At 44.8% G+C, this 22,872-nt stretch overlaps 2 protein-coding genes across 2 annotated transcripts in view; one reads left to right on the top strand and one right to left on the bottom strand.

Moving 5' to 3' along the window:
- Positions 1 to 22,872, top strand: part of pcxa (pyruvate carboxylase a) — a 97,840-nt gene that overhangs the window by 56,196 nt on the left and 18,772 nt on the right. Inside the window, exon 11 of the mRNA XM_028982210.1 lies at positions 22,708 to 22,852. Within this exon, the coding sequence (XP_028838043.1) occupies positions 22,708 to 22,852 (145 nt within the window). The remainder of the gene's footprint in view (positions 1 to 22,707; positions 22,853 to 22,872) is intronic.
- On the bottom strand, positions 6,661 to 17,132 carry lrfn4a (leucine rich repeat and fibronectin type III domain containing 4a). Its single transcript, XM_028982211.1, has 4 exons — positions 16,690 to 17,132; positions 15,632 to 16,128; positions 12,092 to 13,827; positions 6,661 to 8,742 (listed from the first exon to the last, which is right to left on the bottom strand). Exons 3-4 carry the CDS (start codon positions 13,801 to 13,803, stop codon positions 7,647 to 7,649), a joined length of 2,808 nt encoding a protein of 935 aa, XP_028838044.1. The 5' UTR covers positions 13,804 to 13,827; positions 15,632 to 16,128; positions 16,690 to 17,132; the 3' UTR covers positions 6,661 to 7,646.

Genomic DNA, 22,872 nt, shown 5'->3' with positions numbered 1-22,872 from the left:
ATATTTCTCTCTTTCCCACCCTGGTTCATCCCCTGTCCCCCCTCTTTACCCGCCTTTTTTTTTTTTTTTTTTTTAAGCTGAATTTGAATTTTTGAAGTTGGAGAGTGAACACAATCTCAGACCTTCCCCTGAGATGGGTAGAGTAATGGGGAGAAAGAGATTGGGGGGGAAAGTAAAACAACAGGAGTAATCTTCAACTGGCAAAAGCAAAATGTAATGGAGGGGAAAATAAATGCCATTCTGGTCTCTCGTGGGAGTGATTTGAGGCGGATAAAGTAAAAATTCCAGCATTGAATGGTTGAGTCCCACTTCTGTCCTTTTCCTCCCCCTCCCTGTTCATTGTTGCAAATATCCCCCATAACACATTCACCCCATTCCAACCCCAGGGATTTCTAGCCCAGCCTAGGACAAGAGTGAAAATAGTACTCGCTTTGATTCACTGAAATGAACATCTTTTTCATTAATCAGCAGCATGTAGCATATAAAACATTCATCAGACTGAATTTTCAGTAAAAATCGCTGGCTTTAGAGTAAAGCTGGTTGAAGGACCAGGTCCGTGGTGTACTCGTGCATGTTCAGAGCCATGGGAGGAGACATTATTACTGGCTGAGTGAAATATAAACTCAAAAAAAGCTGCACTTGCTCAAGCCCAGCTTAGATCAGGTTCCCCAGCCCAAATATGATGGACGAAATGATGAAAAGTGCAGCTCATCATAACAGATGGCTTAAAGCGCTGAAGGGCTGTAGCACATTGGAAGCGTGGGACAGTGTAGTGCGTTGAGCATATGAATCTTCAGCAGTTCCTTGCTTCCGCTCTAGGTTAAAGGTAGTGAAATAAATAAAAAAATCTGATTCCAAACATCATTTCTTTTAAAGCAGCAGTATTATTTTAGCACCACAGACCATTGCCGAGAGACAATAGATACAACTCTCCATAACATTCTATCAGTGCGAGTTTTTATGACACTTTAGTTATGTTTATTGCATTGTTTACTTGCAGGGTTTTAAATACACTCATGCCTGACATTCACAGTATGAGCACAATGCTTTTTTTTTAAAATATATTTTTATATTACTTACTGTCTTTGTACAATCTTGCATGTACACATGGCTATTTTTATTATTCAAAACACTGAATGCATTCTGAAACATAATGTTTATTATGTGTCTGTAATGTTAGAAACAGATGTCTGATTTCTTTAAATCACTAGGATGTAAAGTTCTTGCCCTTTCAGTTGGAAACTGAGAAAATCTCATTTGTGACCTTAGTACCAAATTGGTAGTGAACAACATTTATTGTGGCTACCAAAGATGCTTCTACAATACCATTACTGCCCAGCTCAAAAGGCTTTGTGACCATTTGCCCCAGATTGTCACCATGAAATCTTCAGTCATTCACAAATTGTTCTTATATTCGGTTGCATGTCAGTCAGACATGTCCAGTTTGTGGCCACTGTGTTCTAATGGAACGAGTGAGTGGTGTGAACAGTAAGCTGTTCCTGAGGTAATTTGAGGCTTATTATGTCCCACTTGGGCCACCCACGCTCTGGCCTAAAGCGAAGGAGAGAGACTGAGAAAGTTGTGTGTGTGTGTGTGTGTGTGTGTGTGTGTGTGTGTGTGTGTGTGTGTGTGTGTGTGTGTGTGTGTGTGCGCGTGTGTGCGTGTTGTAAGGTTTGAGTCACAACTTTGGAAAAAGACTTCTTATGCTAATTGAAGCACTCAGTGCAACCTGAGTAACTGTGACACGAGAAACTTTTTTTTTTTTTTTTTTTTTAATAAAAGGTTTTGTAGGGCAATTGTTTTTGTTTTGGAGTGCTTGTGGTTTTTACATTTCAGCATATACATTTAAATTTTTACACACATATACATTTTTATATCTTCTTGAGGGTATTTTCTGGTACATGTGAAAAATGTGTTGTAAATGTGTAATTACATTTGGATAAAAGAAATTTGTGTGCCTACAATGAACCCTACATCTAAAACATTCTCAGTTAGCGTACGCAATTATTTTGCGGTTTTATTTATATTTTTCTCCAATGAGCAGTAAAAATATTTGATTCAAAATAGAAAAGTACATATACACAAATACACACACACACACACACACACACTGACAGATTGTAGGCTCAGAACACAGCAATTGAGTGTGAGGAACAGAAAATTAAAGAATCAAATTCAAAACACCCTCACCTCAAGAAGACTATTTATTTATATATAGCATATTTATATATTTATTTAATGCCTCTTTGTGGTCAAGGAACAGTTTATATTAGAATGCACGCCACTCTGATGATGGGGTGGCACACACACACACACACACACACACACACACACACACACACCTCTGCAGGCTTCAAACACAGTCCACCTCTCTCTCTTGATTCTAGCAGTAGAAAGGGGCTCCTACGGGGGAGGTGTTAGGCAAAGCAGATGGGTGCAGGCAGAGGTGAGGGCGTAAAGGGGGGGTAAAAAAATGTACTAAGAAGGGAGTTGGGAAATGTGAGGTTTCGCCATGTTTCATTCTTTCTTCTTCAGCCTCTTTCCCACTCACCTCTGCCCTGGGATTTAAGCGGAGCTCATGCAGGTGTAGCAAGGCCTCCTTACAGGTGACAGTAGGGACAGTCCAGGTTGTACACTGCTCGCACTAGTATGCTTGCGTTGGCTGCTTAACCTCATCTGTTTCGTGTTCTGTATTAATAACATTACATCACATTCATGTAGTCGGACATTTCATCCAAAGCAATTTACAAAGAAGCAGCTATGTTCATCCTGCAGGATTATGGCAGACATAAAGGTGCTAATCAGTTCAAAGTGCATGGAGGTTTAAAGAAGATCTGTGACCGGCAGGTGTAGTTTGGTGTACCCTTAGGTGGAAATTAATATTCAGGAGAAGACTGAGTAGATTGAAGGATGCAGCTGCTCTGACTGCAGTTGGAAACATATTCTAGTTTAGGGGAACATAGATTGTGGGCAAAGCAAACATACCGCTGCATTATGGACATACAAGGAAAATTATTTTGTTGTAGTATTTGAAGTCATGTAATCACTAAAACAACATAAGTATACCAAAGTGCACATTATATTCCATGATTTCGTGTTAGACTTGCCAAAGGAGAAGCCATAAAATCAAGACGTATGTGAAGGGATATTTTTTTCTTTCTTTTCTTTTTTTAAGGTAGTAAATTTTTTGTAATGTTTGTGTCTGCATATTTTTTCAAAGGAAAAAATATTCTAATTATTTGATTCCTTGAATTTGACTCGTATTCTCTGAAGATCACACATTTTCACTGTATTCACACTGTCGACTGCTCATCCACTGGACCCACAAAAAATATGAACACCACACAAGGGATAAATCTATAATTTTAATGTATCAATGCATTAATTAACAACTCAGCTGTGTCACTGCAACTGCTTCACAGTTTTTCAGCTGCAGTGAACTCCCAACGTAATACTTGCTTGTGCTGAGTGAAGATGTGTGGTCATTTTCAAAGGAGTCATTTTCCCAGGACCTGACGGTGGGGAACGATGCAGGCGTTGACTTTTGTGCTGTCCCTTGTCTTGGAGTGAATGCGGCAATAACCAGATGCTTAAGCTTCTTTCACTTTTGTTATTTTATTTATTTATTTTTGACCATGTGTCGCTGCAGATGTTAGCTGTTGCCCAAAGTGAGGGGGAGGCGCCTTTATCTGTAAACAGAATAAGGCCTGGATGAAGCTGGAGCCGGCAGCTTGTTGTAGGAAGCAGCTCTGCCCTTCTGAGCTGCTACTGAAACCCTGGAGGCTTTGTGCTGAGTGTGTGTGTGTGTGTGTGTGTGTGTGTGTGTGTGTGTATGTGTGTATGTGTGTGTGTGTGTGTGTGTTTTTTTTTTTTACTCCAAGCTCTCCTGCTTTTCTTAGTTGTTCTTGAATTAGTTTACAGTGTCTATATTAGAGGGTGTCTCTAGGTGAGAGAAAGTATTTTATGGCAATTGGTTTTCTGCTGCTAAGCTTGTGTTAGTGCTGGAGTTCTGTTTGTCTGTGGTCTTGACAAGTTAAACAAGGAATGTCCCTATCTGATCTCCAATGTCAAATCTCGGTCCAACTGTCAGTCATTACTTTCCCCTCCAGAATGCTCCAAACCATCTCTCCTTACCTTATCCCCTTCATTCCTTAAATCATAAATGATTAAATATATCTCTTAATGTGCCAACTGCCTTTAAAACAGCCAGGGTTCTTCCAATTTTCAAGAATTCCACTGCTGATCCTGCAGACATCAACAACTACTGACCAGTGTTCTTATTCTCCTCAAGCTCTCTGCAGAATTTGATACAGTTTAATTACAAGGATCTCCGAACTATCCTGAAGGCACTTAGAATTAGGGGATCAGCATGGCAGTGGTTTGATTCCTACCTTGATGTGCGATCTGCTTTACTCACACTCTCCACTGGTGTCACTCAGGGATCAGTACTCGGTCCTCTTCTCCCCCCCCCCTCTACACAAGATCACTTGGTGAGGTCAGTTCATCACACGGGTTATCCTACTACTGCTATGCTGATGACACACAACTCATCTTACTTTTCCTCCCTTAGATGCACATGCTGCTCTGTTATCTTTATAATGGTGCTTGCTCTCCAACACTTTTCCACAGTTAACAGCTCAAACATTTCTATAACTATAAAGGGTCCAACAACAACATATGTTTTGCCCTATCATAAGCCAAAAACTGCCTTGATAATGAGCAGCTCATATTGCGGCAGTGGTGGCCTAGCGGCTAAGGAAGTGGCCCCATAATCAGAAAGTTGCCGGTTCAAAACACCCTCAAAACAATCCCAATCTGCCAAGGTGCCACTGAGGTGCCACTGAGCAAAGCACCGTCCCCACACACTGCTCCCCGGGCGCCTGTCATGGCTGCCCACTGCTCACCAAGCGTGATTGTTAAAAGCCAAGGACTCATTTCGTTGTGTGCACTGTGTGCTGTGCTGTGTATCACAATGACAATCACTTCACTTTCACTTTAGATATTGCGCATCACAACCTTCCACACAAAGCAAGAGAAAATTCCATCAACTACACAGCCAACTACACATGTTCAATGAACATTTATTTTATTTGTACATTGGAAATGAAAACTCATTTCATACTGACAATAGTCAGCTTTGGTAGTTTTAGGTCCACCTTCTATCTGATATTTTTTCCTTGTTGACTATAAAGCATTTTTATATCGAGGGTGCAATAAACTTATGCAAAAAAAGTTGTGGACCGTTGTGCAAAAGTGAAGATAATTGCATTTTAGTCGAAGTAGTTCACAACAGTCTGAAATTGTAATAATTGTCCTAGTTCACAAAGGGGTTAAAGTTTGTGTTTGGAAGTAATTACAAAAAGAAGTGTCTATAAGATAACAAGCAATAATGTCTGTTTTTTTTTGTGTGTGTTTATGCCAGGAAAAAAATGGACATAATGCTTTGTGTCTGCATGCTAATTGGCATATTTTAATTAGGCAAACCGCAGTTGTCTCTGGTGCCATTCATTACTTTCTCTCCCCCACCACTGCCCTCCTCCTTGAATGATCACGGCGGCCACAGCATCATTCTAAAGCTGCTGTCTGTACAACCGTCTGCCGCTCTAATCACACAACGGCAGGCGGCGTAACAAATGACACCCGTGGTCACGCATCCCTCCACTTTTTCCATTCCGTCCCTCTGTCTCTGCGGCCTCTGTGGTCACACCCGGTCGCTGGCTCCGTCGGTCTCTCGCCTCCGTCAGCATTTCAGATGCAGCGCAAAATGACTCAGCTTATTCCCTTTTCCTTCCACCGCAAAAGCGAATGATGAAAATCCCATGGCAAATACCGCAGGCTTAGTCTGAGCGGACACACTAACAGGGCTCTCAGGCCCTTTAATATCCACCCCACCCCACCTGATGTCAGCGGCAGCCTTGCTTTGGTAATTAATCATCGCCGTTTCTCCAGCCGACCCCTCAGAAGAACAGTAACTTATTAGAGCCGAGTATTACTCGCAGTCTTTACTGCTGCAAAACATAATGAGGTCTGAAAGCCACGGCCGCGCTTCAACACTTTGGTACGCTTAGAAAGACCTACTTTCAGACCTGTTTAAGCTCATTTCGCTACTGGGTTTCTTGTGTTGGTTAGGCACAGGGCTACGTACAAATTGTCTAGAATGGCACTGGTTCTGCGACATTGTTTACTGGTAATGAATACTTGACAGTGGATTTGTTGCATTCCCTGCTTTGGACATCACATAACTGGCTGACATGTTGCAGGACTTGATTGGCACTTGAAAAGTTGACCTGTTTTGCAAGTTCTACGGGGCAGTGGTGGCCTAGCGGTTAAGAAAGCGGCCCTGTAATCAGAAGGTTGCCGGTTCAAATCCCGATCCGCCAAGGTGCCACTGAGGTGTCACTGAGCAAAGCACCGTCCCCACACACTGCTCCCCGGGTTGCCCACTGCTCACTCAGGGTGATGGGTTAAATGCAGAGGGCAAATTTCACTGTGTGCATCGTGTGCTGTGCTGCTGTGTATCACATGTGACAATCACTTCACTTTTTTTTTTTTTATACAGAAGGAAGAGTGAAGACAGACACTGTATATACACACAAATATATCAAATATAATATATCAGAAATGTATCTGATGTTACGAAATATCTGTGAGATGTGAGAATTATAATATACTCTTTTTAATTTTAAAGAGAGTAATTAATCTCAAACACACAATTTTGGAGTCCCGTATCACGCAGCCTTATTTAGCACAATGTTGACACTAGCACAGCATGGGGTTGTTGATGGCTGTAGGGAATTCTTACACACTTCAAAATACACCAGCATATTTAACCGTTTGGAGGGGCAGATTTTATTCCATCGTTCAGTTTCCACTAGTAATGTAATACATGTTTTCTTTTATCTATATACATTTTTGGAAAATGTATATGTGCACCAATAAAAACTGCTCATCAGTCCTCTGAAAGTCCATCCACTGTTCTGGCAGTTCTGAAGCATAGTCCATCATAGCACCCCTGACAATACAGCTGTCAAATAAAGCACATATAAATAGAAAATGAAACACACGTTTTTGTTTTTTTTTTTCTTTACAAAAATCCATCAAATTGATCAGATAGTATCACTTTGACAATGAACCTACGACGCTTCCAACAAATACATTGGTCTGTTTTTTCTCCGGACATTCACTCTGCACTTCTCACTCCAAAGTAGGATTTTGAGGCTTATGCGCCAGTGCGAAGATGCTGATTTATTCAATAATATATTAATTGCTTAATTAATGGTTGAAAGCCTTCGGCTGTAATCCCTCATATGTTTTGGGCCTGTCGTCCTAACAAACGCTTCCTTGAAATTCATTCCTCTCAACCCACCGCCCTTTTTTTGTTTTAATTGTTTCTTTTTTTGTGTGCGGTTCCGTTAATCATCCTCATCCCCTTGAGATTGTCCTGTCCCATTTTGTTTTAGCGGTATCCTCCTTTCATGCCTCAGAACATGATTGGCTAGGCCTGATTTTATGGTTTGTTTTTCTCCTCGTCTTTGTGCTGGTTCCTTGTTAGCATGCTGATCTCAGTCCGCGGTCCCTCCTCCCCTCTGCTGCGTGGTTTCACGGCTCAGTGGGATTTGGTGTACGTACACGGTGACCCGGCACCGCTACACGGTGCTCTCCTCCAGGTCCGCCGCTGCGGCGAGCATGCTGGAGGAGGAGTTGGTGTTGGAGTTGGAAGAGTTGGAGTTGTTGGAGCCGTAGGCGTGCAGGAAGCCGTGTGCGATGGCGCGTCCGTAGTGCTCGCTGGCCGTGCTGGAGGCCGAGCTGACGGACGAGGCGCAGTGGACCAGCATACCGTGCAGTGACTGCGAGCGCCGTGTCCAGATCACGCTCAGCCTCTTGGCGTAGCTGTAGCAGGTCGTCGTGGTGACGTCTCCTACGTCGAAGGAGCAGCTGCGTTTGGTCCTCAGAGCCCTGCGTTGCTCTGGGCAACAGTCGTCCTCAGTCGTCGGGGCCCAACAGGCCAGTGCTTGCCGCGAGCTGTAGTCCTGGTCCCGGACCCCGTCCCCTTCCCTCTCCCTGTCCTTGTCAGACTGGCGTCTCAGCTTAAGTTTGCCGCCCTGTTTGGCACCGCTGTGCGCCGCAGCGTGCGATTGGTTAGTCTGGGAATAGTACAGAGTCACTCGCTCGTTCTCTGGAGTGAATGGCGGGACTCGTTTCTCCTTCGTCAGTTCGTCGGCTTCACCACTGCCTCCCCTCTTCCTGTCTCCCCCTCCGTCTGGGCTGGCCACGGTCTGTGACAGTGGTCTGCTTTTGCCTCTGGACTTGGTTGGAGGGGGTGGTGGGGTTTTAGCCTGCTGTGCCAGGCCCCCATTGGGCAGCGCCACCAACATCACCGCGCCGTTGCTGCTAGTCTGAGCGTAAACATCCACGTTTTTGCCTTGAAGGAACTTGCATGTGCTTTCGTCCCTACAGTCGCCACAGACGCGGTGACGAACCATCATGGCCACTGTGAAGACCAGCAGAGTCACTACGACAATGCCACCCACCAACACAGTCAGTGTCCCACCCAGGAAGTGCGCCTGCAGGGATCGGCATTCTGGGAAATCTTCCTTTGTGCTGAACTGTGTGCAGCCAATAACTTTAGTGGTGGCCAGGGAGGACACGCCATCATCGAAGATGGCCAGCACACACAGGCTGTAGTCCGCGCCAGGAACCAGGTTTTTCAGCAGGAAGCTGTCGCTGCTCGGAGGCAGAATCCTAATCGTAGGGAGATGGGAGGGGGGGAACAGGAAAAGAGGAGATTCAGAGCAGGGATCGAGGTGATTTTCAAGCGAAAGAAACAGGCCAAACAGTCTGTGAGGGGAATAAGATTAAAGCCAATAAGGTGCAGGTGGTGAGTTCTAATGATCGTGTGGACCCAGATGAGGGAGGCGGTGACACTCTTTCTGTCGCTTGAAATGGCCTGAATTGCACCCCCCCCCCCCCCCCCCCCCCCCTTCCCCAGCACAAAAGGCCAATTGAAATGAGAAATAAATAGAAGCCCAGAGGTGCTCAAGTCGCTGCGCATGGAATGTTTCTCTTCCCTCATTTTTCTATTGTGCTGACAACAAAGCAGGGGAATGTTTAGCGGCTAGGCCAGGGTGACATGGACACAGACAATTTCATCTCCGCCGCTGCTCTACTGTTCCACTGCCATGTCACCACAACAGAGATGCCATTGTTCCCCAGTTCAACGTATACATTTTGCGAACGAAATTAAACTATACAGTACCGTGTGGCACGTGGTTCACAGTATTCTTTGGCACGTCATCTTAATTAATTCATTGCAAAATGTGTTGTTTTTTTGTGTTAATGCTGACCCTGTCTTAAATGTGTATGTAAATGAAATCCCTCTGTTGACCATACATGAATTGCAGCTTGCAATTGCTCCAGACATCTTTTTTTTTTAACGAGTCTTCCTTTTCATTTGGGAGGTGCTTCCTGTACTTCTTGTCCTCATTTCTCCTATACTCTCTCTAATGCTTGTTTTATTGATGTATATGTTTACTCTACACTCCCCGTCTTACGTCTTGGAAGTGGGGTTGTCACAAGATGAAAGACACATTTTTTTAAATACATGCAGTGATTATTTTCCTGTCTGTCAGTGTGGTGCTCACTTCCACACAATGTTGATTTTATCTTTAAAGTGGGCCATCCAGATATATACAAAAAAGTAACATTTACCACAAACTACACATACAGGCATTTGGTTACAAACGTGCTGGACTTCAGAGGGTGGTTGGGTGTAATTTGTCCAGTTCTAGCTTGTGAACAGCTTACTGAATGAAAAATGCATTTGCCTTTTATTGGGATGCTGAAAGTGATCTTTAGCAAGAACTAAAGTACAAGATGAGATCTGGACATTTATCTAAAGGCATTGCATTCTCTGCCTTTAATCTACTTTTTTAAAGTTATGGTGTCATTTTTCTTGTGAGCCAGGCTTTATAGTCTCAAGGCCAAAACAAACTGCAAACAAATGGTGAAGACTGGAGTGCTGGATGAGCAGTGGTAGCAGTGGTAGACAATGGACTTGCTTTTCTCACAGTTACCCCTGGGGCCAGTGTTTGTCTGGTGCTGAAGTTGGAAGCAGTGAGAACCGACAAATTCCTTTATCTAAAGTTGCCTCATGCCCGTTTCTCAGGACATGAAGGGTTCTTGTGTCCAGCTCAATCAGTTCCAAATTTCCAGTGCAAGGAAAAATTAGTATTTTTTTTTTATAATAGACAGATTGGTTATGTATAATTGTAAAATCTTTTATCTGTAATAGTAACATGTGATTGTAAGTATGTCATTAAAGTTCCAGGCTATTGAATAGCAAGTCCCTGTGATCTTAATAATTAACATTTTACAGTTTTTCAATTCTTTGGTTGTTGAAGCTGAACATATCAGCAATTCTGACCCTGACTGGTTTTAATTTCTTTCAGGTGAAGAATTAAAAACCTAATCTAAATATTAGTAGAGGCAGACTTGATTTGCTGACTTCTGAGATATACAAATTGGTGTAGCCCTCACTTTTTAACTGAGTTGACAGTCACGTCTACAAGCATTTACGCAGATTCCAGTGTAATAACCTAGCAGAGTTCTCTTCAGTCCAGATTCAGCATCCCAGTTTGAACACAAAGAGGCCGTTCCACCCCTGACGAACCATCTCAAATGCACACTAGATTGGTGTCAGTACTTTTGGCTCCAGAGGATTCAGATGGTAGGAAGTATGCCAGAATCACATGACAGTGAGTCACGTGTTTAACACGTTGCAGAGGGTATTCTTAGGCAATGCTTTTCTTAGGGAGGTTTTTTTTCGCAAAGGCAAATGCTTTGTTGTAGTACGGCCTGTATTTCCTATTACAGCCTGCTCTGCACTGAAGAAGATATGAATATTTATTGAGAAAGCTGTACAACTGGAGCCATTATATGTGACCCGATGATGCCCTCGTTCAAAATGCCTGCTTGTGTTGTTACAGCAACCACCCGTTCACTCTCAGTGAACACCCCGTCACCCTGTCATTTTCTCCTCCTCTGTGCTATCCGGCCCTCCATATCTCTCTCACACCGCTTGTGCCACTGCATTATTGATTGGTGGGTGAGGGAACCACATTTATTTTGGTCAGGGCTGTTGTGTTCCTCTTGCGTTTCATTTTTAAAGAACTGCAAGAGATTTCGGTTGTCAATGTCTATTAGCATTTGAACTATTAGCATTTGAACCATGGTGTGAATTGGAGTGTCTGGGTTTTAGCTTATACATTACTTTGAGTGTGTGCTGGGGTTGTGCAACCAGACTGAGTTATTGAATGTGACAGGCAGGATAACTAGGAGAGATATAGAGAGATCAGGGTGGGAGGCCAGAGCTAGTGAACATGGTATGGCTCGGGGGAATCGGAAAGAGAGCAGGTTTGCATCCCTTCCTTTTTGGATTAGCTGTGTGTGTGTGAGTGAGAGAGTGAAAGTGAGTATATATTGACTTATGCCATCTTTGTTTAACAATCTACTTCATCCTCTTTTTCCCAATCTTTCTCTGTCTCTAAAGCAAACAGATCCTTTATCCTTTTTCTCATTCCTGATTCATCTCTTCCCTGCCCATCTTTTACTCCCTATTTTGTTATGCACCATAGGTTCCCCAAGCTCCTGCCCTCTCAGTTCCCTTCTCCCTCCCTCCTGCCTTCTCCCAGTCTTCTTCATGCTTTATGATATTTATCTCCATTTCAGTCAGTGGGATGGGTGGTGACATGGACCTCACAGTCGCAGTTTGTGGTCTTTTAAGGAGTTCAGGCTCTGTGTCCCCTGGGTCTCTGCTCTTCTCCTCCCTCTGTCTGTATCTATAAATATCTCTCAGTCCTTCTTTCCACTTCCCTTTCTCTCTCTTTCAGCACATTTACCTTGGTGCTCTCATTGTGCACCAGCATGCAGACATGTCTGTTAAGCTGTGGTTCTCCACCACCTTGTTTATTTGGTCAAGATTCTGAATATAAGCTCTCGCTTACTGCGAATATTTGCGATGAGGTTTGTGCTGCAGGATAAAAATGGAAGCTTTGGAGGTGGTCGGGTACGGCTTGCTTGAATGCGTGCTTACCTGTACACCATGGCATCATCTGCAGTGCTGTTGTACTGAATTTGATACATCCACACCACATAGGGGGCAGAGGTCCGACCTGTGTACCATCGCACTTCTGCTGCGCTGGAGGTCACTCCCAGCACATTGACCAAACGTTCAGAGCCACCAGAACCAACATTGCTGCTACTGCGGCTGCCTGAGTCGCCTTTCTCCCCAGTATCCGTTTCTCCACCACTGCCATTGCGCACAATCACCACGCCCATCCCACTGCCACTGACTCTCCCAGAGCTGATATCCGAGGAGCCAGGGTCACGGGGGTTAACTAAAGGTACCGTTCCATTTCCCCGATGGGGTAGAGGGATGATTTTGAGGTCTACAAGGGCAGTGGACTCTCCTGCAGCATTTATAGCAATGCAGGTGTATGTGCCATCATCCCGGGCACGAGTCACCAACACATCCAGGGTGCCATTGTAATAAGAGCGTATCCGGCTGGTGTTGGCGATTATGCGGTCATCAGGGGACACCCAGTGCACCAGGGGCTCAGGGTCTCCAATGGCACGACACTTTAGTATGGCCCTCTGTCCCTCAAGGACCCAGAGGCGATTTGTACTTCGCGTAATGAGGGGCGGTTCACACACAAACTCCTCCTCTGGGATGGACCAGAAGTAGCGGCCAGCCAGGTGCAACGGGGTGGCACATGTCTCCATGTCATCTTTGCGGATGAGGCGGCGAAGCCACAGCAGCTCACAGTTACAATGAAGTGGGTTGCCACCAAAGTTCAGGCTTATGATTGGGTTGTATGGAGTGGGGCTGATGGCACCAATCTGTGAACGTGAAAAGAGAGGGTCTGGGGGAAGCGTCTGGAGTCTGTTGGAGGTCATATCGAGACGTGACAGTTTATAAAGCTCACTGAAGGAACCTTCAGCAATCTGGTCAATCAGGTTGTGGTCGAGGTTGAGGGTGTGCAGACTGGCCATATTCTGAATGGATTCCCAGGGTACCTTGCGCAAGTTATTGTAGGACAGATCAAGGTCCTCCAGCGTGAGGAGGAAGTCATCAAAGGCCTCAGCAGAGATGTCAGTCAGCTGGTTGTTGTTGATGATCAGGTGCTGGAGGTTGAGGAGACCCGTCAGGTCCTGAGGACCCACAGCTGTCAGTCGGTTGGCATCAAGATGCAGTGACCTCAGGCTCTCCAGGTCTGCAAAAACCAGTGGGCGCAATGCGTGGATGGTGTTCCGAGACAATGTCAAATCCACTAGGCCTGTCATGTTGGCAAAGTCAGCTCCACCAACTTCCAGGAGGAAGTTGTCAGCAAGTCGTAACTCCACCGTGCGGCGATCGATGTTGGGTGGCACAAACAGAAGTCCCTTGTTGACGCAGAGCGTGCTGAGCGACTCGGACAGGTTTCGACACACGCAGTGAAATGGACAGATGGAGACCATGCCCCACGTCTCACCAGCAGACACGCCTTGACCACCTGTGCCCAGCAAGGCCAAACTGGCCAGCACTAACCAGAGTGTAGACACAGGGGACGTTCTAACTTTGGTCCTCGAGTCCTGCACAAGAGACAACGAGAACAGGGTTTCCTTTCTTTGGATCCATTCTGTTCCAGGTCTATGGATCAAAGCCAACAATGACTCTCCAGAGGGGTAAACAGGTGACCGCTTTGGGTGACTTGTTTGGGAGTAGTGTCTTACTCGCGGAGAGTCCTGACCACGGGAGCTTAGCATTGTAGGCCTGATGTGACCACAGACCTGCAGAGGAGCAGAAAGGAAAAAGTCAGCTTCTATTGATCCTTAATGTGCAATTGCTCCTGATGACTCCCCTATCTGTAGCAATAAGCGAAAGGTAAAAGGGTCCATTAATGATTTTTCCTAGGAGCCATTGAACTGATGGGAAGACTACATTTGTGAATCTTTTATGTGGTTAATCTATCGGTCTACTCTTCCATTCAGTAGCTGTCAGCATTAAGATTTCCCTTAATTAACACGGCGGTTTAGTGTGGGGCCAGACATCCCATCCAATGCCTGTTTAATGGGTCCATAGCCATTGTGGATTTGTACCGAAGAGGTGTGTGTTTTTATGTGTGTGAGGACATACGCCGATGCTTAGGACAGCAAAACACACACAGAATAAATGGTGGTGAAGGCCAGGACAGAGACTCTGCCAAACACCTGCTGCTGATTTATTGAGCACGTAGCCTTGGGGGAGATACAGAAAAAGATTTTATAAAGAGCACAAATTATAGTGGGGGTAAATTCTTCAACTTGTACTCTTAATTACTGTATTGGTCAGCATATTAGTGTCTCTCTCTTAAAATATGTGGTCTTGCCAGAAAAGTACAGGTACCGAATACAAAATTTTCTATTGGTGTAATTTATATTATATATTTATATTTTTTATAAGTATTTTTTTTAGTTAATTAAAGAAATAGGGGTTGTCTTATAATTGGGCCAATATAATGAGACACATAAAAAATAACCTCTTATACATATTTATGCATTTATCCAGCATGTCCATGAAGCTCAAAACAGGCCATTGTTCTGTGCCCAGACAGGAGGTCCAGACTGTAACCGCCTGCTATCATCTGCTTGGTGTCACCCTGTGTACCACAGATAACCCACAGTTAACCTGAGCTGGGTCTCTCTCGGCACACTGCAGGCTTCCTTCCTGTTTACCTGCTCTACAAAGGCTTCTGTTTATTCTCACGGTTCTACCTGCTGCTCAGCAACAGGGACCTGCTCGGTCCATTAATCTGTGCGTGTTTGAGATAGATATACATAAAGGAAACAGCGACAATGCAAAGACAATGGCGCAATTGCCAGACAGTAGGTATTAATAATGGAAGGGTGGAAAGGGACACCTTGTAATATTGTCATTTTTATTGTTGTTGCTGCTTGTTTATTGTTTTTCTGTTTTTGCACTTAATGCGTCTTAGCAAGGGTGCAGTTCCTGCTCATAAATAACAGTAATTGGAATTCTGCACACTTTCAGAGTTGTAGATATAGCGGCTAATGACTCGTGTGTGTTCTTGTGTTTTTAATGAAATTCAGGATACTCCGTTTGTGCTCAATTTGAGTTCTGCACAACATTTACAAAAAAGGGAGAGTTGAGGGAGAGATAGAAGAAGGCGGGTTGGGTGGAGGGGGGCTGATAGCTGTGAGCAGAATGAAGATATAGCCTATAAATAACTGGAATTGAATGAAAGGCGTGCATGTGAAAGGCCTGTGTGTCTGTCTACATGCAGTGCATGACATTTCTGTAATTCTGCTTGTCATTTAGAATTATAAAAGATTCTTTGATTAAATTTGAGAACTATGTTTAGGTGTGAGGTCAGGTTTACATAGTTTCTGAAATGTCTTGCTATAATTCATATCTTTGGATCCTTGAGTTCATGTCCAATATAAAAATGCAGATGAATTCATTCATTTATGATTTATAATTCATTCATTTTTATGATTTCGCATATAGCTTGAAAGAGCCATAAATAGGTTGTTGGTCTAATTACGGTGTATAATTCATAATCTGGGCATCAGTGCGGCCACCATGGTGCATTACCTGCAGAGTCTGTGTTGGCTCAGGATCTGAGGTGCCTCACGGCTCCGCTTGGCTCGCCGTTCGAGGTAAAGGAGCGAACACTGTCATCTGTCGCTCGGCACAAGCGTGCGCCGGGCACCTGGAAATCCTTATCCATTACACCCCGCCACTCCCACAGCGGTGCAGTCAGGCGCCCCGACACACGTCCTCCCGGTCCTGCCGCCCTTCCTGGCTGCTGTAGGAACGTCCGTGTTTAATCCAGGAGAACATTAATGCTCAGGTGAAGCTGACAGTCACATTCCTGCCGGAGGTGGGGGTTCAGCAGCTATTTCTCCGCCGCCTCTCTTCTCCCCCGCGTCCTGCTTGGAGCTGTGATCATCCCTGTGAATTTTAGCCTCTCATCTCTCCATGTCGCGGACAAACATCAAACAGCCTGGCGGCAGCTCGCTTCTCCCACTTGAATCTCCTCCAAAAACACAGATGCTCCCCTGTAGTCCACAGACAGGTCCTCAGAATAGCTTCAACCAAGAAAAAAAAAGTTATTACTGTTACCACATTGTTCTTTTCAGACTAGCAATTCTGAATTTTCTTTTTAACGGTGTTCACTGCCTGACGTTTGAGTGTGTAAACGTGTATATGTGAGTCCTAATCTTTCGATACACATGGAACATATTTGTGTTCCACCGTTCCCTCTGCTGTGAAATTTACCAGAAATATCGGCTGGCACACGCTTGGCGAAGTTTTGTCGCGTTCGCCTGCCCAAACAGAAAATGGATTGGTTCTTTCCGTAAACTGGTGCATTAAGGCAAATAATCCAATTACCCGCTCTTTAGAGGATCCCCACTGGCTGCTGCATTTTTCTCAGAGACAAAAAAAAAGCCTGGTGCTCCAGTCACGGTCGGCACGAGCCGCACCGCTCTCCCCTTTCATCCGATCGACCCTCCGTCTCATCTGCCCACCGCCACACTTCCTCTAATTAACCCATGCTGTCTCGCCTCTTCTCCTCTGTCCCTGCCCCTCCATGAAGGTGCTGATAGGATCGGAGGTGCAGACAGAATTGTGTAGAGAATGACACCTACCTGCCTTTTTTGGGTTTGAGGTTTTTCTTTTTCTCTCCCTCCCTCCTTCCCTCCGCTCCCTTGTCTGCCGTTGGTTTCCGTAGGCTGGTCCTCCTGAGCTGCCACAACCCTCGCTGCTCAGGAACGCTGCAACACTCCGTACAGCCTGGTGTGTGCGCGGTAGAGAGAGGGAGATTTCACATCTCCCCCTGCATCCTTGGCTTTTACTGTAGTCCTGAAGACGAGCTGATGGACGGTGAGGGGGAGAAGTCGACCCGGAGTGGAGAGCTGATGAGCCTGTAACAGCGCCTCTTCATGGAGCCACTCGCTGTGGGCTTCCTCTCAGTGGGATCGTGGCTCCGGCTGCTCGTTTTTGGACGGTCTGCGATGTGGTGGAGCGGAGACATTAGGGATTTGCTGCAGAGCAAGGGAGTCGGCGTGCGTCTCAGTGTGTTTGCCTGCAATGTGTGTCTGCTACACTGGGAGGAGAGCAGGAGGGAGGGGGAGGCAGAGAGAGAGAGAGAGAGAGAGAGAGGGGAGTGAGAGATTGTGGGGGTGGAGGCTGGGGGAGCCTGGAGCGGTCCTGGCTCACGATTGAAGGGAAAAGACGGAATTGGGAAGAGGGACTGCAGCGTTGGGGAGTTTTAAATGGAGATCCAGGCTGGGAGTTGCCGGAAGCTGTGGTTGCTCCATCTTTCTTCTCTCTCTCTTTCTCTCTCTGACTCAGTTAAACTGCTGAGGAACATCACTCCTCAGCGGTGCCATGTTGTTTTGGGTGGAGAAGAGTCTTCTATCTGGCAGCCCTGCTGGTGGCCAGGTGGGGCTGAGGGGACAGTAGTTTGGTTGTGCATCACACAGTTTGCCTCGTGCCAGTCTCACCGAATTCTCAACCCTTAAAGAAATGCTGTCAGAACATCTTCATTGTATTTGATCAGGACCTTGTGTGCAGTCAGCTCCCTTCCCTGGAAGACATCTAGGATGAAAAAAGGTCTTAAGGAACAGCATGTACCTTTTTTTGTGTGTGTTACCCTATTTGTGTTATAAGACTGACACAAAGACTAATCTCACTCGATAAGCCTAACTGCTTTATACAGATGTATTCATAAATCCATTATAGAAATCGAATAGAAAATAAAAAATGATGTGACATACATTCACGCCCTAGTGGAAAAACTCCATTGATCAGTACACAGTACTGAGTTGTTCTAATTAATCTTGAAACAAGGCAGTGAGAGTTGTCTTACATTCGGCCCAGTACGGCATTTGGTGAAACGTGGCCCATGATATCAGATTCCAGTGTGAACTGGCCACAGCTCTGAACAATAGAATGACTCCGCTAGAAACAAAACATGGACACCTTATGACAGGTCTGCCTATGTTGGTACATGAAATGCTTTTGAACACAGATCAGTAACAATACAACCAGTCAAGTGTTTCTTGTCAAACCCAATACCTCACAGTGCTTCTCACTGCATTCCCTCACCATTGTTGAAAGTCACAAAAAAGGAGAGGGTTAAAAGTTGCATTAATTCTGATTTAACTGCGCTAATTCTGTACTGGATACTTGACCACTTCCAGTGCGTTTTGTACTGTTGGCATCATCGTGAAAAACTCGAGTCACTACCCATCAGTGCAAGTCTAGCTTTAGATTTGGATGCTCGTGGATATAAATTTCAGCTGCTCCCCATGGCTGAGACATCTCTCCCTGTCCACCCTACTGCTGCTCCCACCCCCATCCCCACACGAGGAACGTAGGCTGCTAGATCTGGACAGTGAAAGTTCTGATTTCAACAGCTTACACTGCAGAACAGCCAAGAAAGTGCTGCAGCATCTCTGGTGTAGAAATTTTAACGTTCAACGTCCTGTTTGGTCAGAATCACTGTGCAGACAGCCACTTGCGTGATAATGTAATAATATAACATTTATTAAGATTTCAGTCTTCTCTGTTTGTCTCTGTTGTCCTGGTTTGGACAGAGCGTGTCTGCAGTGGACGGAGACGACAGAAGGAGAGCAGGATCCGCTACCGATTATTCTAATTTACATTTTGTCTCTCTGTGCCCATTGTTTTTAGGTGAAGGGAGTGACTCACGCGGCATCACACTGAAGACCGCGCTATATATAGCCGCCTGTATACACACCCTAACACACAAACACACACACACACACACAGTCAAGCACAAAAACAACGCACTCAGCGTGAGACCAAACCCCACGTGCTCCACACACAGCGCCATAAACTTCTAACACATGCTGTGTGACAACTACACAGGGTGGAAAAAAGAATACTGTGATAGTAAAGATACAAATGCGTGCGCACACACAAACACACAAAGCAGACCTAGCAGTGTGTCACAAGATAAATGAGCCAAATATATTATGTCTTGGTCCTCTGATTTTGAAATATTATCTAGGCATTTCTGGTAGCACAGAAGATCAGAATGTTTGTGTGTGTGTGTGTGTGTGTGTGTGTGTGTGTGTGTGTGTGTGTGTTGTTGTTGCAGAGTAAGCAGTCTGATCCATTAAATTTTCCCCACATGATCAGTCTTTTATGTTTAACTGTCCAGGTCTGGCGACTTCAAATTACCCCAAGCGCATTTTAGCGGCAGCCTATCAGACATGCTGCTGTGTGTGTGTGTGTGTGTGTGTGTGTGTGTGTGTGTGTGTGTGTGTGTGTGTGTGTGTGTGTGTGTGTGTGTGTGTGTGTGTGTGTGTGTGCGCGCGCGCTATTCCCTCTCAAAGGCTCGGGTGAGAAGCTGGGAAGGCAGTTGCATTATGAAAGCTGACCCGGAGCAGAGGAGTGCCGGCTCGCATTAATTTTCTCTCCTCCGCGCTGTCCGCTTCCTTCAGACTCTCCCGCTTCTCCCTCCTTCCCTGTCTCCTCGTCCCCTTTCTCCTCTCTGCCTCCCTCTGTGGATGTGAGGCTCTGTTGAAGGGCGCTGCTCGGCAGCCCCATTATGAGGCGTGGGAGTGGAGTTGAGTTAACAGCTGAGAGTTCATTCAGGACCAAGGACAGCGACCTGAAGCTTCTCGATACACACTTCCTCCTCGTGACATCATACATGTGTCTTGGAACACATAAATAAATGTTCTCAAATGTTTAAAGTTTGCTTTTGTAATAAAAAAATAACTACTTTTGCAAATAATACATATTATTACAGCACGTCCTCATAAAGATCTAAAAAGTTATGTAACTGTAGCTATTTTCACCCATATATGGCATCTTCTGTTTGCTAAGAATAACACTTTCTTCTGTTATTTCTTTGCACTTAACAGTGTTTTGAGTTTAACAGAGTATCCCAGTGGAATGGTGTAACTGGGAAAGCTGTTGTCACACTGATCGCTGGGACTGGTGGGAACAGACATGAACACCAGTGTTTCATTTTGATGTCACCACATCAGAGAACACAAATGTAGCCTGGGCTTCTCCTTTTCAGTTGGTGGAAAAACGTCATCGGTGAAGAAGAATTTTGAGAAGAAATGTTGTAGCCTCAAAAGCAGCAGAACGTCTTTACCCCTTGAGGTGACCTCAGCAGAACCGCGTTCACTAAATAATTTCACGGTGGGGAGCGGTGCACCACGCTGGTTAATGATGGATACTAGGCAGCAGCAGTATACACATGGTCCAAAGCATGACCTTGGAGTTCTTTCTTTCAGCTTGTGGCTTTATACAGTGTGGAACTGCTCCACCTCGTTTCAGCTGCAGATGATGAAGGGGTGAGTGGTCAAGGTTTGGGGTTCTTAAAGAAGACCATTTGTGACTCTAAAATCGATATTTATTAAAACAAACCTAGCAAGCCAGCATCTCTGCGTTCTTTTGAAGAGCTCTGCTTTGAAGCTGAAATGCACACATGAACTTTCAACAAGAACAGAGCTGGAAAACAGCCTTTTTATACAGAGATGTATGGGGTCTTTATGCTCCCATGGATTTATGAACTTTTGAACTATTTATTTTACACTGCAATTCTGCAAGAAAAAAAAAAAATTTATTTTCAGAATTTTAACCAGTACAATGATCGATATAATCCATTTTTACCTACTACTGTGAATGTGACACATGTACACATGTGTCATGGGAGATTTTTTTTTCTTTGTTTATTTAGTGATTATTAAGTTTATTAAGTGTGTAGATATGTGCTGATGTTTGCTGCACAAGCAAAATGTTTTTATAAAGCACATTTTAAAACTGCTTTGCTGAGCAAAACCACCTTAATACTTAAGTCCACACACACACATTTCTTTTTGTGTAGCAAAAAGAAATGTGTAGTATACCCTGGAGATGTGCAGAGGTGTAACGTATCATTGATGTTTTTCTCCTGGTTTTCTCTGGTTCACCTACTTGGCTACGGTTTCTCTAGTTTATTGGCAGTCTGAAGCCGAAGAGCTATTTTAATATGGCTACCTGCGAACAGGGCATAAGTGAAGCGGCATGTGAAAAGTTCACACTTTGCCCTTATGAAAGTGGTGGTATTTTTTTTATGTTCTGAGGGGAGCTTCTCATCTTCGAAAAGCCACATATTCTGCACAGGCTTAGTGGAGGCTTTGTGCTGCGTTCCACCACAGAGTGAATGAATGATCGATAACAGGAAGTGTTTGGTCGCAGCCGGGTTCTTTGGTCTGAGAGGCCAATTATGTTCACGCATTAGATGCTGTCACGAGCGGTCTAATAAATAATTGGGACTCTAATTGGATTTGTTTTTCACTCAGTACCTCATTTATCTTATCAGTTTTGGGTTGAAGGTTTAATCAAGTTCAGCACTGAAAAGAAAAAAAGAACGTTGCTGCGGCGAGCGTATGTGGTCTGATCCCTCATGGGACAGCTTTTGTCTGCTGAAAGCTTCTCGTGGCTTTATATTTCCAGCCTCTGCTGACCCCAGCACACCAACCAAGAGCCACTTCACCCCAGAATACAGTGCAGGGTCCCATTTGACTGGCACCATGTGTGTTTAAAGACTTAATGTTATTACATTATTTTTCATGTTGTATTAAGTCTTTACCGCTCATCATTTATCAGAAATATTATGTTTTTTTTAAATGATTTATAAAATATTTATGAATTCTGAAGTTGTCTATTGGTTGAGTTCAGTTGACTTTTTATGTCATTTGTAGCATGTTTGTCATTGAAACCTTTTAAATACATAACCTCCCTTATCATGGATGGCCCTATTCCAATGGACGCTGATTGCTCCTCCCCCCGAAACGGGTCCACATTGAAGCGCATTGATGTTTATGCCTAATTAAATCCAATTTCAGCACATATTTTGATTGTGTATGTATATGTGTTGAGGATGCGTTTAATTGCTTGCTGTGTGTATGTGAGTTTGTATGCAGTGTGTGTGTGTGTGTGTGTGTGTTCTCCTGCAGTGGTTTTCGGCTGCAATTGGTTCTGCAGTTACTGGAATCTGGGTCAGTGTTTGAGTGCGCTCGCGTCATGCGCCTCTACTGGAGCAGCAATGGTCCTGCTACTGTCTCCCTCAGCTGCCAAGAGCCTTCCTCCGGGGACCCACACATGTGTATGTGGGTGTGTGTGAGGTGCAGAATGGTGTAGAACTTTGGTGCTAAAAGGGAAAACTCTGGACACGACGAGTGGATGTCTACACACTCCTGTTTTCCTCCAACCTGTCACTCTCATTTACTTTTAAACCCTTAAATGTCCAGGAGCTTTCTATGGTCTGGAATGATAAGGGGTTTCACACCTCATACACACACACACACACACACACACACACACACTGCCGATATCTTTCTCCCCAGTCTGACTTCTTCTCCATCCTTCCCTCTGCTCTCCCCTCTTTAGCCCTCATGCCTTTATACTGCAGCACTGATAGAGAGAAGAGTATTGAGTGTTTGGATAATGGTATTGATTTTGTGAGCAAACGGTCACCGGGCGACCTCATTCACCCTGTTAGGCCATTAGCACCTCCTGTCAGTGCATCTGAATCTCCCACAATGCACCTGGGCCTCTTGAGGGGTGGCCGCTGTAATCCCCTGCCTTTTTAGTGTGATTAATGTTTTCTCTCTCCTTCTCTTTCTCTCCCTCAGACCAATATTCCCTTCCTCCAGAATGTGCTGAGTAATGATCAGTTTCTCTATGGAACCGTCGACACACAGTTCATCGATGAGAACCCTGACCTGTTCAACCTGAGGCCAGTGCAGAACCGAGCCCAGAAGCTGCTGCACTATCTTGGTAAATCCAGAGAATCTGTC

Source organism: Denticeps clupeoides, chromosome 6, assembly GCF_900700375.1.
Source record: "Denticeps clupeoides chromosome 6, fDenClu1.1, whole genome shotgun sequence".
Taxonomy (NCBI): Eukaryota; Metazoa; Chordata; class Actinopteri; order Clupeiformes; family Denticipitidae; genus Denticeps; species Denticeps clupeoides.
The sequence above is the reverse complement of the archived record's forward strand: the minus strand, read 5'-3'. Positions and strand labels throughout refer to the sequence as shown.